Below are 18,967 nucleotides of genomic sequence, written 5' to 3' on the forward strand. Positions count from 1 at the left end.
CAGCACCTGACCCAACTGGCCAATGAGTCCTACTTTCAGGGTTTCTCTATGGTTATCTCAGCTCCTCACAGAATTATAGGGGTATTTGCATGTTTTTTAAGCTAATAGTGAATCATGCTATATTATAAAAAAAAAAAGTGTACTCATATTGTCTCCTGCAAATATGAGTATGCCCAGCTCTCCAGTGACTCCCTCACCCTGACGTTTGACAGCGACTCCACAGTCTTGGAGAGAAATTAGCGGCAGTCGCCCTTGTTCTGCTCCACAGCCTCAGGCCCTCACGTACCAGCACGTGAACCAGTTCTCCACCTGCTGCAGGCGCTGTTAGACTGACCTTCTGCAATGGCAATCCAAGACAGTGCTGGTCAGGAAACGATCTGAGGAGTGTTGAGGCTCCTTGGTTAGCAATAACTGACCTTTCAATGAAAGAGCGAGGGGATTTTCTGCTGGTTAAATTGAGTGCCCAATGAAATCAAAGCTGCATGTAATTATGGTCATATTTACATTTTTTCAAAGTAATTCTTCCTGGCACTGATCTGAAAATCCATAAATGCATGTGTCTTATGCAATAATTATTTTGTCAGTAAACAGAAAAATATTCACTAAGATGTTTCAGGAATTTTCCCCTAAAAATGATTTCCCAGCATCCCACATTGGATCAGTTACACAGCAAAGGTGTATAATGTCCGTCCTCCTTTAAGGCTGAGTGTAATGGTGTTCCTACTGTAAGGTTTACACACGTCACTCCTCCCATTACGGTCAAAATTAAAAACAATCATTTATTGCAAGTCTTGTCAAGCAGCCTTTTCACGAGGGCGTCTTCCCAGCACATAATTAATTCAAAAGGACGATCCCATTAGCTCTGGAAACATCAAGTCAGCACAAATTCACACCCAACACAAGCACGGCCGACGCACCTTCATAGGACGCCATTCATTACAAATATTCCAGCAGTAAGTGAATTCAGTGTAAATGCACAGTATAAATCGTGCCATGTTGAATAAAAGTTGGTGAAAATAATCTATCCAAAAAGCTCAGGAGGTTTAAAGAAGTTGCTCCATAATGTCAATGATCCCTTATTGATCATCTGTGATTCAAAAAGCACGTGACGATTATGAGGGAGCATGAAAGAAAGGAGAAGATTAACATACCAGGAAACAAAACATCTTTGTGAAACACACTCCGAGGTTCAGGCAGGGTTAATCCCAACCACAAAGAGCAAAACCTTCACTCCTTCATGTTTGCCGCAACAATTTTCTACCCAACAAAAATCTCACAAGTTGAATCATGCAGAAATGACTCATCAGCAGGCAGAACAACAAGGATAAAAAAAACCTATCCAGGGCATTTCGGCGGACTTCTGACATTCATCGTGATCGTTCTGTGCATGTGTCCACTTGTCCTCGTGTAACTCCTCAATGAAATTCAAGCTCACAACAATTTCACCTTGTTTGCTTCATAAATTCTGCAGGCAGAACTGACGGGGATCATATTTACCATCAGCCTCATCGAGCTGCTCTTGGACACAAACAGACCAAATAGTCAACAAGCCAAAGTCAGGAGCTCTTAACTTTAAAATTACATACAGGGGCTACTTGGGCTGGTTTCATATTTCCCTGATGAGCAGCAGTAGGAAATATGGATCCTTTGAAGCAACTTTATTTGATGATTTTTTCCCACCTGTTGGCTACAGTTTTAAGCCAGTGTTACTGCTCCGTGAGCCTGCATTAAAACAGGATCCTACTGGTACACTTCTAACCCTGCATGTTGGTCATGGGCCAGACCATCATCTTCACCCGGACCTGACTGTTTTTGCTGTATTAATATTAATGTGCTGTCACAACTAGGGCTGCAAAGATTCCTCAAGTAACTCGAATAATTAGATTATAAAAAAATCCTTGAAGCTAATTTGTTGCTTCAATGCTTCGTTTAAACTCTGCAGCTCTCAGGTGTCTCCGTGCAAGTGGAGCGTTTCACCCACATTAGCAGCATTATGTTCTCCGTCATCTTCTTCTTGTGGGTTAAATAGCAGTGGGCAAACCAGCTTAGAGCTGCATTAGCTACATTTTTCTAGCATCCAAAATAAGCTTTTTCCCTGTAACCTCCATTAAACCTTTACTGGGAAACAGCTGGAGGTCCTTCATCAACCACCTGATCAGTAAGTGAAGAAAAGAACTTTGTAGCTGCTCCATCCACCCTGTTTGTTTCACACAGCAAAAAACTGCAGTACGGAAGTTAAAATATGCAGATGAACTGTTAATACGAAAAAATTATTTCTTATCAGATTACTCGAGTAATCGATGGAATAATCGATAGAATACTCGATTACTAAAATAATCGATAGTTGCAGCCACAAATATTAAAAACACTCCAAAATGTTGACTGTACATCTAAAACAACTATGAAGCACCTCATGTGGTAATAACCTTAAACCCTGCCTCAGAAAAATCATGTAAAACTGACCTCTGCTTTAAAATTACACTGCATGCCTTAACCATCAGTCTAACATGGCTTACAGCATCCTGTCCAATCCATGTTCAGCTGTGAAAGAAAAAGAAATCCAACATCCAGCCAACACACACACTAATGTCTCCCAATCCATCTCAGCCTCTCTGACTCCGTTAAGCCTCCAAATCCACAAAAACTGATTTAAAAAGAATTTGGGGAGTCCTGCCAGATCTTTGATCACTGCAGTAATAACTTCCTTGCAAATTAGCAAACAGTGTGGTGCTGACTTGGCAGCTGCACCGAGCTGCTGGAAATCTGTCGGGAGGATTCCCTGAAGCTCGACTTTACTTTAAAAGCTCCCCATTTAGCATGAGCTGTGTTTATTTTAGCCACTCGTGTTTTAAAAATGTTTATTTACATCCAAATACTCTTCTAACCACTCCGTGGAGGTGCAGCAGCAGTTCATACCAGACGATGCTTCAAAATAACTTCCCGGTAAGGGCTCAGAGTGCTACCAGGAAACTTGTGGCTTCACAGCCACGTGTGGCTCTTTCACACTTTCCTGCTGTCTTTGGCAAAAAAATAGCAATTGTTCCAATTTGTTGGTAAAAGTTTTCAGTTTTCATTGTTTTAGTTCATAAATGCAAAGTACAAAATAATCATAAAAAGCTTCCTGCAGAGTCGCTAATTTATGCTGCATAATCTGTGTCACCTTCATTGTGTGTTCTGTGACTCTATACAGATATTTCTGGTCAAAAATGGCTCCTTTGATTCGAAAAGTTCCCAATCCATATTCTACAGGGATGAGAAGTTCATCAACTGCAACTTTAAAAAAATTAAAATCTGTGTGGACGGCCGCAGCTGGTCCAGGTTCATGCTTAGAGGCTACGTATGTGACAGCTCTTACCTGAACTGGTTTAACTTCTCTCAAAACTGCATTTTGAGCAGTTCTTTAGAGGGATAGGGTTTGTTTGTTTGTTTGTTTGTTTGTTTGTTTGTTTGTTTGTTTGTTTTTTGGGGGGGGGGGGGGGTCTACCATTTAAAGTGGATTTGATCTTGTAATAACGGGGCAGAATCTGAGGCTCTTGTAGATCTTCATCCCACGTTAACACTGAGCAGCTGCAACAACTCCCTTCACCACCAGTCCAACCAGTAAGAGTGGTTTCTTCGGGGTTACCCAGCAGTGAAGCTCTCATGCAAAGAAAATATTTGAGCACAGATGTATGTGCACAAAAATTCATATTTTCAAGGTAACGCAGCCAATCCGGCATTATTTTTAGTACCAAAACATGCAAGAGAAGCACAAGTGGGACACAAGCATGCACAGATGTTCAACCAAAACTAAAATTACAACTCAGCAACCCTCGAGATAAAATTACAGAGAAAACACCACAGCAAGAACTCCACAAATCTGAACACCCACAAGAGAAGCAAGGCCAGCCATGACGCGTGAGCTGCTCACACAGAGCTGTGGAGTGGAAGTCGTTTTCTCTAAACAAACACAGGAGGGTGGGAGTCATAATCACAGGCAGGCGAGGCGTTTGGGGGGGGCTGAGCAGATGAGACCTGGCTTTGATACTGGGGACACGAGGGCCATCTCACTCAGGCGTTATTTGAGAGACCTCCGCCATATGTCCACAGAGACTGATGTGGACCCAGAGCACGGCTAAGCCAGGACCACCAACTGCTGCCAGGCTGCACCTCCACCAGATCTGCTTATGTGTTGGTGAGAGAGGCTGCAGCCAATCACAATGTGTGATGCTACATACTGAGACATTCAGCAGCCTCCAGAGGAACTGGTCAGTAGATGTGCTCTAAATCAACCAACTGGTTGGGCAACCACCATCATGAGGAAGAGAGCACTAAACCAACAGGCCTCCAGAACCTTTCTATTATTTTTCTTAGAGTCTTATAGAGAAAAGGCACAAAAGGCAGGACATTTGGGTGTCTGAAAGAATGCTTTGTGTGGCCTTCTGGATGAAATTTGTACTTATTATCCATGCGTAGAAAACTAGATCTTGAGATATGCAAGAAGGGCCAGACTGGAAGCCCAAGAATTTCATTAAAACACCTTCACAATGCTCATATTCTTCCTCTCGACATATCAATTCCCCAGTGCTTCATCTCTAATGAAGAGTGGAAAAGCCTGAGCCAAGAGAGGATGAGGAGCCCTCTGTTTGACCCCAGCTCTTCACCAGCACAATAGGGACCACCATCCAGGTCTGAGCCCCCTCTGCTCTGACCCCAAAATGCCTCAGCTTCCCACCGGGAAAACAGGTAGTTATGAAGAAAAGTGGCCAGCATCGGCTTCATTTAGCCGCATTTCAAAGTTGATGACAGTCCCTTTCAGAGCTCCATAAAGACGCTTTTGTGAAGAATTAATGACCGCGCTGTGCTGCGTGGAGGCGGCTGTGGAAGAGTGCCACGAAAGAAGCATTTCTGCATTCTTGAGGTGAAGGTGCCTGCAAGCCTGTGCTGACACCTGACAAACTGAATCCAAGCGAACATGACGCAGTGTGGATATAATCATAAGGGATTACCTGCAGGAGGTGGGTAGGTCACCGAAAACTGGTTTTAAGAGTCAAACCCCTGTAAAAGCCACCACGGCCCCTCCAGTCCGGTTCCCAAATCTTAGAGCTCAAAGTTCACCCGCACCGCACCTGCGCAGCGCAAAGGGTCTCGTCCGGCCCGCAGAAGTAAAAATAAAAAACAGCGGCAGATTACCGCAACGAGCGACAAGCACCATATGACTTTAACCATAATCCTGCTTATCCAGCAGCGCTTCATGGGATTGTCTCGTCTGCACGCTGTAGGACCACCTGACCGAGAACACAATTAACTTAATTAATTAATGAGGGCTCGTGCATGCCTACATACAAAGAAACACGTTTAAAGACACCCTGCATTTAACAGAAGCGAGTTGAACCTACCGACGCGAGCTGCCTCCCAGGCTCCTTTACACTTAGGCGCAGCTCCTTTCTGTTGACTCCGCTAACTGTCCCCGGGCTCAGACTCTCGCAGGGTGAAATGTCAGGATAACGTATTAACTTTGCGCCTAAGCCTGCAAAGTTATAGTTTATCCCCGTGGCTCGTAGCACGTCCCTCTGCCCCCGCAGCAGCAGCCTCTTTGTACTTGTCCCTCCCGCACAGCACCGAGTTAACCCGCGGTCATGCGCAGTCGGTGCCCAGAAGAGGGCAGTCCGCGCAGATACGAAGGTCAGTCAGAGCCACAGGTGTTGCTTTACCTGCGTCACTGCGTACCTGAGTCACAAAGAGCTACGCCAACAATCAGGACGGTCGTTGTCACCTTAGTTGGCAGCAGGCTTCCTGACCGGATTTTACACAGTTCATGTCGGTGACCACAAAGAAAGAAAGAAAGAAAGAAAGAAACTTTGCAAAGTTAAATGACACAAAAACTGTTCATTTATGCTAAAGATCAATTAATGACTCAACTAACGTAGATGTTTCTCTTCCGCAAAACAATATAGTGCTCGGACTGAAGCGCTTTCAGCGTATTGATATCAGTGTTCTTAATTGTTCTGTCAGAAAATTTTTATTCAGGCTCATTTTTTAAAGATTTCTAAAATGGAAATGAAATGAAAATAAAACTAAATATTTAGTAAATCCACGAAGATACGCAGGTGTAAAGGAACTTGTCGATCATTTCAAGGATAAATGATAATTAAAAGTTACAAAAACGCGTCCTGGGCGCTGAGAGGACAGCCAGGCTGCGTTTGTCCGAGACCGCCATCTCCTGACGGGTGGGTTTAACAGCTTTGGGCAGTGAAGCCAAACTGCCCCAAAGACGTGACGCAGTCTGAGTAACAAACACGCGGACGGCGGCGTGTTTGCTGTTTACCTTCCTTTCACATTTAAAGCCAAAAGCTGGGAGAAAATAAATGATCGATCTGCGTGCAGAGATTCAGTGAACTTTACAATTCTGTGTTTAGTTTCCACTGCACGGAGCTGTAAACGCGCATGTCCACAGTCCTGAACTGCTTCGCTTTTAACCAGCATTTCTTTTTGGTTTTGTGGTTCTCCAGGACTTTGACTGATGCACTCACCTGTTAAAATGGAGCGAAGTCAGCAGGATGTGCAGGTGTGTAGCTCAGGTGTGTCAAATATAACTGCTCCCTATAAATGCAGTTCACTGGAAAACTGTATTTCTGTTATTCTGGTATTTTTTTTGCTAACAAATCACCATTTCAAATTAGTGGAGGACATAATAAGACTGAAGTGCTTTTGTGACATTTTTCAGTGTTTCACGTTCATGTCAGTGAAGTTACCATATTTGGTTCTTTGCCTGTAAGTGGTTAAAAAAAATTCCAAGAAGCTAACAAGAAAAACACATATATGCTGGAAGGAACCTGTATTTGGGACATTATAACAGAGTTATTACAATATCGCATTTTAGCACGTTACAACATAAAATTTATACAACTTGAGGACATTTCTTTATGAACACATGCTTCTTAACCTCACTGAGGCACGGGGTGGCTGTCATATATTTAAACTGTGGGAAATTACCAAAATAGTCACTTGCCCTATAAAGTTAAAGCAGGTCTCAAGAGAGACCTGTTTTAACCCTTTAAACTCTAACCCTGTAAAATCCTGTAAACTGTAGTTAGACTTATCGACACTAGGGTTTAATATTTTTCCCGAAAATGACATGAATCAAATCCCGGGAAATGACGAGCCATTTCCCGGGAATCCCGGGAAAAAGTTTATTTATTTTTTTATTTTAATTAGGCCTTCTGTAGCCTGTGTCGGCCTTAACCTATTCTGATATTGTAGAGGTAGCTTTCCAGCTATGTCCTGTTATGCCCAGTAGGGGGTAACGTCGGCTTGATTAATGCAATAAAACCTACATCTCGACATTGGAGTGCTCGAGCTATGCGGTGTTGTATCGTTCCTCAACACTCCCTTAACAAATATAATTCGAATATTCCTCCATTGTACATGGAATTATACCAAGATATTTTACAACTGCTGGTGCAAAACAATACGGTTCATCTCCACACAGCATTGATAAAGGCTCAGCCACGCTGTCGTGGCGACATCTGTTGCGCTATATCTCCACCAGTGGAACGCTGTAATAGTCATTGAAAAGTTAACTACCGTACTACACTATAATATGACATAACACAGGGCCTTGAGTAATGCACTACGACTTGGTCATTGCCATTCTGGCAACAGCAAATTTATAACACCGTGTCTGAGGGTTAAAGTAGGTTCGCTGTGAATCGTCTTTTGAAAAACTGGCCAATCCTTATAGCCTAAAAAATATACATTTTACTCAACTCCATTTTAAAAGCGAAATATGTTAAAGTAATCTATTTCATGATACTTTCTTCACACATTAGGCCCGCATCCTAATTCATGATTGTTAGTAAGCAGCTGCAAACGAGGAAAAGAAACACTCGAAGTTAAACAGATATTTCTTTATTGTTCAGGGCAGGCATATTTTATAGGCTATATAATGCAATATAACAATATATAATAATATAAAATTATATAATACAAAATACCTTAGGGTAAACACATTACCTACGATTTCAACAAATTAAAGAGGAAAAAAGTACAACTGTGTAATACCTCTATTAAAACGCTTGAGATGAAGGCTGAAGCCTTAAACGGAGGCTGAACGTGCCTGAAATGAAGAGTAATGCTTTTCGCATTAACTCTCACCCTTCTCTTTCCTTAAATTTAACATTCTGAAGCTTTCTTTTCTTTCGGAAAGTCAAATCGACGCGCGCGACTTTTTTCCCGGTTTCCCGTCTAACGTTTCCCGGGAAACGGGAAATGGTTCTGATCGCATTTCCCGGGAATCCCGGATCCCGGGATTAAACCCTAATCGACACAGTTTACAGCTCACTGCACTGCCCCCTACTGGACATGCATGCATTTCCGTTGGATCCTGACCACTCCACTTCACAGCTCATGATGCTTCTTTCAGACTGGATGTTTTATGACTTGTGTTTGATTTGCTGCCCTTGTGATCTACTTAGTATGGTGGATTGTTTAATAAATAAAAGGTTATTACTTTTATAAACATTATATCTAAGTTTGGACACATTTTAAAGTGATTGGCAGAGTGTAGACTGTGCAAAGTTAGAACTTCTTATCGAGCAGGCTCCAAAAACAATAAGCACAGGATTATGTGAACTGTTCGTCCATCAGTGCAGTTAGAAGAACAAAACAGGGCAGGTCATATCAGGAAGGAGAAACAGGATCAAACTCTTGGTTTTTCTGAGTACCAATCTGCAAAAAGCAGCATGTTTTCCTGTAGCCCAATGTGTGGTGTTAAAAAGTGGAAGCTGTTTTTGTGTGTGGTAGGGTGTGGTGGTCTAAAAGTCACTGCACAACACTGCCTCAGTCTTTGCTCCCTGTTTCATTTCCTTAAGAATGGCTTCTTGACAGCCGCCTTTCCACTGAGACCGTTTCTGATGAGGCTTCAGTGATGGATCAACTGAAGGTCCAGATGCATCTCTGTGTCACGTCTTTGCTGGATTTTTTGATCTATTTCTTAAGAACCTGACATTCAGATACTGTTCACCTGCTGCAGAGTTTTTTTTAATGCCTGTCACTTCTTTTGTCTTCTGTCATGGCTGGTAGCTGGTGGACTCAAACAGGCAGAACTCCAAAGTTAGATGTTACAGTGTTTATTACAAATGTGCGGGTGACAAGAGATTTGCAATTGTCAGGAAAAAAAAAACAGGGAAGCTTTCTCTTCTCTCCGGTCCAGTCTAGTTTACAGGAAAATCACTCTACACTGTCACGTGATTGCACTTTGGTCCAGAGCTCATCACATCATCACATCAGAGCTCATAACATTTTGTTTTGCTTTGTGTTAACATGGCAGCAAATTGTAACTTTAAAGTGTTGTTGGCAGTGCGCACAGACGCAGAGGCTCACGGCTCTTCCTTTCGCTGCTCTTTATTCAAATGTAACTTTCTGTAAAGGCTATGGACAGAAAAATTGACATTTATCTGAAAATCCAGTTTTTTGGAACTTGTGCTTCTTTCCCAGTACACACAGTTGTGCATATTTTCAAATATCTGCAACTATCCAAGTGGTTACGCTTTCTGAGCTGAACATTTTATTGTGTTGGACTGAGACAGTGACAAACATCGTGCAAACTTCTACTTAACTGTAAAACACACATCAGGAAATGCTGGAAGACGTTTATGGTTCTTATCAGCTGTGCAGAGAGTAAATACTGCTTTTCCTCATGTTCTTAAGTCCTGAGGAATACACTGATGTCCTGCTATGAACACAATTTCATTCTAGACACTAACAAAGAATTTACAATGTAACAGATGTGAAGATATGGTAATATTTATTGAAAACTTGTGATTTGATAGATAGATAGATAGACAGACAGACAGACAGACAGAGAAAAAAAGTGGGTGAAAGGAATAATAAAGACAGTCAATCAGTTGTGCTGGGACTGACACAACAGCAAAGAGTCCTACAGAGTTTCTGGAAAAACCCCATTTTTTTCTTCTTGGCTTTAATTTCTTCACAGTTCACTGTGACTGGCACAAATTCTTCAGACACCGACAGGTGAGCATTAGTTGGTTCCTCACTGGGCTTCACCTCTAACAAGGATGGAGCTTTAGCAGGAGGTTCCTCACTGGGCTTCACCTCTAACAAACATGGAGCTTTAGCAGGAGGTTCCTCACTGGGCTTCACCTCTAACAAACATGGAGCTTTAGCAGGAGGTTCCTCACTGGGCTTCACCTCTAACAAGGATGGAGCTTTAGCAGGAGGTTCCTCGCTGGGCTTCACCTCTAACAAACATGGAGCTTTAGCAGGGGATACCACAGCTACAGTAATATTTACGCCCTCTTGAATTCTCGATGGGCTTTGAGAAGCAGCTGTGTGACCGTCTAGCTTGCTGGGGATCTGGGGCTGAAAAAGCTCACAAATGTGTTTCTTTGATACACCAGCAATTGAAGTGAGCAGCGCTGGTGCAAAATTCGAAATGCTGTTGAGCAGAATGTCAGGTGGGTGTTGCTCTCTTATTTCCTTCAGGATTGTGTGGACCATGGTATCTCTGATAGAGCGGGAGAAGTTGGCGTGGCCTTCTGGTGCTGTCAGAGTCTTGCAGACCTTATCCAGAGTGGCCTTTGTGACACTAGTGCACAGTACGCTCAGACTCTGGGACGCCATGTTTAAGAGCGGTAGTGGAGGTAGCTGCCAGAAGCCCTGCAGGACTCGAGGAACTACCTCTATCACCACTTCCTCTGTGGTGTGCAGTCTGGAGATCTCTGTGTTCTGCTGCTTCTCTTTGAGGAGCTCAACGTAGTCTTTGACCATGCTGAGGAGTTTAGGTGCTCTGTAGATTAAGGTTATATGTGTTTTAAACCCAGAAATAGTGAAACATGGTAGTTGAACTGTTAATGATTGTCAAATGGGACTCACTGAAATTCAGGAGGTTTGGCCTCTGGAAATCTGAGGAGCATCCGGGCCTGGAACTCAGCGTCCCTCATTTTATTATTGATATTTACTGCCGACACCTGGAACAAAAACACAATAAAGTGTATTTTTCTTTTGAGGTTTTGTGAACGTAATGAAAAAAATCTACAATGACTCCAAGGCTCATCAGCTTTCTAGTCTTACCAGTTTGAGAAGAGGTTTGGCCTCGGTTTCCTCCAGATCCTCCAGTTTAAACTCCCAGAGCCTTGAAAGGAAACACAACAGGTTTTATGTCAGCATTTACACTTCATTACAAACAGACTTTCAGCTGTGAGCTGGATGCTCTGTAGGTGTCTCAGTAACTCACTGCTCTCTGAGTGTCTTGTTGCTCTCCTGCACCAACAGGTTGCTCATATCCTCCACAGTGATGTGAGCTGGAACCTGATTTTCCTGCTGAAGTCTGAGGAACTCTGTCATGATGGCAATCTAAAAATAAAAGTAGATATTTAATCAAGACCACACTGTTTTTCAGAACTGAACATGTTTTATGTCAGTTTTGGCTTGCATGGACAGTGGATCTTACCTGAGTCTTGTAGCCTTTGAGGTTCCAGCAGGTGTTCACAGCTGTCTCATATATGGGCGTGTCAAACAACACCTGCCATAGAAGTTAGAAGTTACTCATCATTAGTTAATTTGATTCTCAGTTTCTTGGCTTTTAAAGACACATCAAGCTCTTTAAATTGTTTCAACGCAGTACAAACAAAAACCCTCTCATACCCTGATGGGTTTGTAGATTCCTCTACTTCGCTCCATCTAATGTCGCTGTTGAAAAGCTCAACAGGGAACAAAAACGCTCAAAAACACTGTCAAAAGTTTGTGAAATGAAAGCTGGACGCCAAAATACTCCGAACTCGCTGGTTTCTCTCGCACAACTGAAACAATTTTGATCTTTGAAGTAGAATTGTAGAAGTGCTATGACACAGCAGGTCACCATGGAGACACTTTAAGCAAGTCTCATGTTGTTACATAAAAGATTCTTTACTTATTTTGCTCTACACTTTATTTCTTTCATAAATCAGTATATTCATTTCTGTCATGTGTGGTGGAAAAAATAAGTTGAGCTCTGAAACCAAACTGATTTTCTGATGATTTATTGAAAGTAAGAATATAACCTTTGCAAAGGGGTCAATACAGCACGAACAGCCTTCGCACCAGCATTGAACAAAGCGCAGAATAACACCCATTCCTTTATACTATTGTGTTGATACAATCTTGTTCCACTAGCCATGGGGAGTTCAGGTTCCCCCCACCATGTAGCACCTGCATGATAACAAGTGCGTCATGGCCTTGGACACAGCCTACAGTCAAGTTGTTTTTCCCGTCTTCACACACTCGGTCTTTGTGCTAGAAAATTACAGAGAAAAAGTACACAGAGGTTATTCGAGTTCAGAAACAAATTTTCCATTACATTTCCACCCTTTTGATTATTTTTAATCATCTTATAAAATTTGTTTGTTATAGTAATGATCATAGAAAACATAAGACAAAAAAAAAAAACTTCCATAAAGCATCCGTGCTTACACACCTGGGGTTTAAGTAAACACATCATAAACTGGAAGGTGAAATAGCCTTAGCTGTTGAATGAAACATCAGCACTATAATCATCATACCTGTGAAGAGAATTTAACATTTACACATCATTTTGCTCATAGTCAACAGTCTCTTGTGATTTTTGCTGTAGTAAGGTAGTCAGTCTGATGTAATAGCACATAATCTATGACACTATTGTAACGTTTGCGAACATCCCAAAGGTATTTACAATTTGCTTTTACTGTACCCACATCGGTGGTGCCGTAGGTAGAGATGACACAGTGTTACATTTAGCTCTGAAGGAATAAGGACATCCTGAGGTGGCTCAAAGTGTGTTGGAGGCCTAGTAAAATCGCTTGATGGAAAGAAATGATCACAAAATTCTGGAATCTTAGATGATGTGTCAGAATTTGTGTAGTAGATATCGCAAAGGAACTTACAACTATAATTTTGAGTAGGATAATGAGGATCTGATGCACAGGTTTCTGAGGTGTCAGGGACCAGTATTACCATAAGTAGCGGCCTAGCCGCCATACAGAATGTGCATGAGTAATTTGTCAGTGACATAGCAGTGAAATTTGCATACTGCAGCCACAAACTATTTTTGATAAAGTCACGACTAGAAAAGGGGTTTAAGGTCCCAGGAAGTGAACGCCTCACGTGATTCATATGAGTCTTCCCTGTGTCTGTGATGCTTGGGGAGTCATGTGGAAATTTATTGTATGCAGAGATAACCATGCAAATCACACAAATGGCTGTCACAATCAAAGGAAACACCAAGCCTCTGGTCCCAAACCATCCTAATTGCTTCAGCAGGTGTCTGCGTTCCATCGCTGATCCCTCGTGGGTGACACAGAGTCTCACTCTGCACGTCACTTTGTTGGAGCTTGGCACGCTCTTGTTTGAGGAGGGTGCTTTTTCACCCCTCGCTCTCACCTTTGGTTCCAACGCAGCTGCAGGTTGAAAGGGCAGAGCACGTCGTACACCCCTGTTGTCTTCCTCAGCGTCAGTGTGGAAAATCTTTCTAACCCAGTGGGTTATTCCTGCGGTTCTGGGATCCTCTTGCAATGACTGGCATGAACCCAAGTTGCACGACCTCCGACCTTAACTGCTGTCTGTGTTGTCAGTAATACCTGGAATGGTCCCTGCCAGCATTTTTGCTTCCAGCTGGTCCTCCGGAAATCTTTGATCAGCACCCAGCCTCCTGGTCTGAGAGGGTGTAGGTTAGTTTGGGCTGCTTGTGGAAGAGCTGCTTTAACCTGCTTATGGAGAGAGGTCAGAGCAGATGAGAGATTTTTACAGTAGCGTAACATTTCATCCTCACAGTGTTCTGTGGTTGGAAGAGGATGCCCTGGGGGCCCTATCCCCGTATTTGGTGGACGTCCAAACAAAATTTCAAAAGGACTGAGGCCATATTTGACTCTTATTCTTGTCCTCATGTGCATTAACACGAGAGGTAAGGCTTTTAGCCAGCTGAGTCCTGTTTCTGCACAACATCTGCTCAGTTTGCTCTTTATAGAAGCATTCTCTCTTTCCACTGCCCCGGCACTAGCTGGATGATAGGCACAATGATGTCTGATGTCCATTCCAAGGTAGTCGCTCACCTGTTTTAAAGCTGTGCATCTTGTTTGCTAGAGGGAAAAACTTCTACCCATTCTGAGAACATGTACTTTTTACCTTCACATGGTGTGAGCTCTATGAAGTCCATTTGTAGATGTTCAAAAGGCCTATCTGGAGGTGGATGTGCTGCCGGTGAAGTTTGAATGCCTCTGCCTACGTTATTAGTTGCACAGATCATACAAGACTTACAAAATTTTTAGGAGTAAATGTTTGGGGAGACATGGTTTGTTATCAGGACCATACCAAACCTCTTTTATGTGAGCCCCTGCTGTTTTCCATACCCGTTTCTCCTCTGGGGTAGCCATGCTCTGGATAGCCTGTAAATCTGTGTTAGGAGATGGAGTTAGTGTGGTTTTGATGTTAATGCTGTGCTCTGGTTTCACCTCCTGTTTAGCTGCTGTCTTTGCTGCTGCATCGGCTCTGGAGTTGCCTAGAGAAACAGAGTCTTTTGAGTTAGTGTGAGCATCACATTTACAAACAGCTATGGTTTTTGGGAGTAATAAGGCATCTAGCAATGCAGCCACTAGTTTGTGATGTGCAATGGGTTTCCCTGCAGCAGTCAGGAACTGCCGTTGTTTCCACAATGTGCCAAAATCATGCACTACCCCACAGGCATACCTGGAATCAGTGTAAACAGTGACTGTTTGGTCCTTAGCAATTTCACATGCTTTTTTGTCAATGCTACAAGTTCTGCTGCTTGAGCTGAAAGGTGAGATGGTAATGAACCAGAGGCTAGAATGTCATGTTCTGTGACCACTGCATAGCCTACTTGATTTTTACCGGTGTCTGGGTTGCGTGATGCCGAACATCCACAAAGACCACCAGATCAGAGTTAGTCAGCGGTGCATCCTGTAGGTCAGGCCTGGGAGAACAGATTTCAGAAATAGCTGCTATACAATCATGAGGTTCACCACCTGCTTCTGTGGGGAGAAGTGAAGCTGGGTTTAGCACAGTGCATCTTTTAACTGTTACATTTGGCATCTCCAGTAATACTGTGTGGTACCTTAACCAACGAGCATCTGATAAATGTGTAGTTTTTGGCTCTGTGAGGATCAGTGATACAGAATGTGGTATCAAAAGGGTTAAATCAGAGTGGCCCACAAGGTCACATGAAGCTAGAAGTGCCTTTTCAGCTGCTGCTACTGCTCGCAGACAAAGGGGGAGGCCTGCTGCTGCTGAGTCCAGTTTGAATGAGAAATATGCCACTGGTCTTTTTCGCCCTCCATGTTCCTGCAATAAAACAGATGTCATGTATCCACCCTTTTCACCCACTGTCTGGGTGAATGGTTTATCAGGATTTGGTAATCCTAAAGTCGGAGCAGTCTGGAGTGTCAGTTTTAAGTCAGTGAAAGCTTTGTCAGCATCTTCAGTCCAGTCTAGTCTGTCATGTGCAGTCAGTCCCCTCCCATGTATCATTGCTGACAGTGGAGCCTCTCGCGCAGCATAGTTGAGGATCCACTGACGGCAATATGACGTCATGCCAAGAAAACTCATCATTTGTTTCTTTGTTTGCGGTTTTGGGATGGATTGAATCGCTGTAATCCTTTTTGGAGAGAGGGACTTACCGTCTGATGAGATCACGTGTCCCAGATAGGTGACCTTCTCCCAAGCCCACTGTAATTTGGAGAGGCTCACCTTGTGACCGTTTTCAGCGAGGTATTTTAACAACTCTCTTGTTTCTGTCTCGCAGGCCTGCTTAGAAGGGGAACAGATCAGCAAATCATCAACATATTGCAACAATGTGGAGCCTCCGGAGGGAGAAAACCTGGGGTCAGCTGGCATGGTTCCACCTGCTGGACATAAAGACAAGTTTTTGTTAGCAACTGCACAGTCCTCATAACACAAACTACTGCTGTTAGGTGCTTCTCAAACACCCCATTGCAGTGTTTTACTCCTGAAATGTCAGTTTCTTCCCATTGTTTACACTGTTGCACTCGTTTTAGCCACGGCCCCAAATCTTGCCAATCATCTTGCTCAGCTTTTGAAAGAGAAACATGTGGAATGCTGTCATGATTCTGTAAAAACTCTTTTGTTCATCATCATGTTCATGAGAATAATTTTAGCTGCACATCTATCTTTTGTGTCTGTGTAGATTCTCAGTCATCCAGGTCATAGTAGTCTCTGGAGCTTTCTCAGAGACTCTCTGGAACTTTCTCATCCTGAAGCAGAACAGATCAGGATGAAAGTTTCAGCCACTCTCTCCAGTGCAAGACTTCCTCCATCCAACCTCACCATTCAGGAGAAGAAGGCCATCACAGCCCTAAGCAAGGATCAAAACATCACCATACTGCCAGCCGACAAGGGGAGGTGCACAGTTGTGCTGAATTCATCGGATTACCACAACAAAATTACTACACTCCTCAGTGACAACAATACTTATGAGGTCTTGAGACGTGATCCCACAAGCAACTACAAGAAAAAAGTTGTTTGCTGCCTGCAACAACTTGAAAAGGAAAAAGCCATTGACCGCCCCACTTACTACTGCCTGTACCCTGGAGACAGAGGTGGGAAGTAACGAAGTACAAATACTTCGTTACTGTACTTAAGTAGATTTTTCAGGTATCTGTACTTTACTTAAGTATTTATTTTTCTGAGTACTTTTTACTTTTACTCCCTACATTTTTACACAAGTATCTGTACTTTCTACTTCTTACATTTTCAAACAGACTCGTTACTTTTTAACACGTCAGAGAGAAGTTTGCATTTCCGGTCAGTGCGCCGTCAGTCATCAAGCAATCTGAGCCTAAATGGAGGAATGATAACACACAAGAGACAATCGTACTGGCGTATCCTCCATCATCGGGGCTTATCTCGTACAAAGGGATTAAATACGCAAACCCATATAATTAATGTATCATTTATAGCGCTAAAATCGGGCCGGACCGAGTCCGTAAGTTGCGCTGCGGCACATAAACAGCTTAGCTAGCGCTACTGAAGAGGAGCGAGCATGAAGGGAGTAACGTGTGGCAGGTAAATGCAACGTTTCTAAATGCTCAACAAATATGAGCAAACACACAAAGTGTGTGCAGTTTGTCACACAGTGTGTCTGCTAGCTAAAAGAAGAGCTGCTGTATTTCAGGGAGAGCAAAGAGAGAGAAGTTCACTCAGCAGAGATGAGTCTGAATCAAAGCTGCTGATGCTGAGATTCATTCACTGAATCCAACATTTCTACAGCCTGTATGCTGTCAGTGTAGGGGATGGAGATCAGCTCAGAGAGCTGTGAAATACTGGGTTACATCTTTGTGAGTTCACTTCATCCACACAGAGCAGTAAACCTCAGAGCAGCAGCAGCAGGTCAGCTGATCACAGCCTGCACACCAACATCATTTACTGGAGCTCACAATAGAAAGTTGTGATTCTTCTCCCCATGCAGAGCCACTACAGCTGATCTTAGGGTTCCTCCACCTGCTGCATCCCACTGTAACCCCTGAGTATCCTCATGTTTGTGTTTAGGTGGAGGCACAGTCACCCTCTACTATGGAGGACACAGAGAACAGAGCTGGGTTTAAATTCCCTTTCACAGTTTGTGTCCTACATAACAGATTCAAGTTGAGTGCATTCATTAGGATTAAAATTTAGATTGGAATAATGTTTGCATTCTCATGTAATTTTATTTTATATTATTACAATAATATATAACGAGGTTCGGTTAGTTTTACACAAAAATAGCAGGTAGAAACATCCTCCAAAGAACTACTTTTACTTTCTTACTTTGAGTACATTTCAGAGCCTGTACTTTTTTACTTTTACTTAAGTAGAGAAGTTGAACCAGTACTTCGACTTTTACTAAAGTATTTTTTAACATAAGTACTTGTACTTCTACTTAAGTACAGAATGTCAGTACTTTTGCCACCTCTGCCTGGAGAAGCCACTCCATGCATTTATGGACTCCCAAAGATCCACAAAGAAGGAGTCCCACTTCGACCCATTATCAGCAGTATAAACTCGGTCACCTACAACATTTCCAAACACCTCGCCACCATCTTATCACCGCTTGTTGGCATCACACCCCACCACATTGAAAACTCTACAGATTTTACTAACAAGGTCCAGAATCTTGTACTGGATCCAGATGAAACCATGGTGTCCTTTGATGTGGTTTCACTTTTCACTTGCATACCCACAACTGAGGCAGTGGAGACCGTCAGAAGACGACTACAGGAAGACGATTCCTTACTGAACAGAACCAGCTTCACCCCAGATCAGATTTGTGCACTTTTAGATCTCTGCCTTACCACAACATATTTTAAATACAATGATGGATTCTACAGACAGAAGCATGGATGTGCCATGGGCTCCCCAGTGTCTCCCATTGTAGCCAACCTTTACATGGAGGAAGTGGAAAGTAAAGCTCTTGGTTCTTTCAAAGGGATGGCACCTAGCCACTGGTACAGATATGTAGATGACACCTGGGTCAAAATCAAAACCCAAGAAGTAGAAGCCTTCACTCGTCACATTAACTCAGTGGATAAATACATACGTTTTACCAGGGAGGACACCAGAGATAACAAGTTACCATTCCTGGACTGTGCGGTGCTTATCGAGGAAGATGGAAGCCTCAACATTGAAGTTTACCGGAAGCCCACACACACAGACCAGTATCTCCTCTTTGACTCCCACCACCCTCTGGAACACAAACTTGGGGTGATCAGGACCCTACAACACCGTGCGGAAAGTGTTCCCTCTAAGGCAGAAGGGAAGCATAAGGAACACACACACATTGAGAAAGCCCTCAAAACATGCGGTTACCCCAACTGGGCCTTCATCAAATCAGCTAAGATGCACAGGAATGAAGGCCAAACACAAACTACAGAGAATAGGAAGGACAAGAGGAACAACATTGTCATCCCATATGTGTCAGGCTTGTCAGAGAAACTCAGAAGAATTT

General features: G+C 43.0%; 2 protein-coding genes across 2 annotated transcripts in view; both read right to left on the bottom strand.

Moving 5' to 3' along the window:
* The window catches only part of kank1a (KN motif and ankyrin repeat domains 1a), a 54,796-nt gene extending 49,319 nt beyond the window's left edge, over window positions 1-5,477 (bottom strand). Inside the window, exon 1 of the mRNA XM_030723539.1 lies at window positions 5,379-5,477. The gene's annotated coding sequence lies outside the window, so the exon portion shown is untranslated. The remainder of the gene's footprint in view (window positions 1-5,378) is intronic.
* Window positions 5,478-9,296: 3,819 nt separating this feature from the next.
* Window positions 9,297-16,263, bottom strand: LOC115775918 (uncharacterized). The gene is made up of 7 exons (XM_030723437.1): window positions 12,455-16,263; window positions 11,647-12,273; window positions 11,453-11,524; window positions 11,237-11,355; window positions 11,074-11,134; window positions 10,876-10,970; window positions 9,297-10,789 (listed from the first exon to the last, which is right to left on the bottom strand). Exons 2-7 carry the CDS (start codon window positions 11,680-11,682, stop codon window positions 9,880-9,882), a joined length of 1,293 nt encoding a protein of 430 aa, XP_030579297.1. The 5' UTR covers window positions 11,683-12,273; window positions 12,455-16,263; the 3' UTR covers window positions 9,297-9,879.
* Between the last annotated feature and the right edge of the window lie 2,704 nt (window positions 16,264-18,967).

This window comes from Archocentrus centrarchus, unplaced genomic scaffold, assembly GCF_007364275.1.
Source record: "Archocentrus centrarchus isolate MPI-CPG fArcCen1 unplaced genomic scaffold, fArcCen1 scaffold_26_ctg1, whole genome shotgun sequence".
NCBI classification, from domain to species: Eukaryota; Metazoa; Chordata; class Actinopteri; order Cichliformes; family Cichlidae; genus Archocentrus; species Archocentrus centrarchus.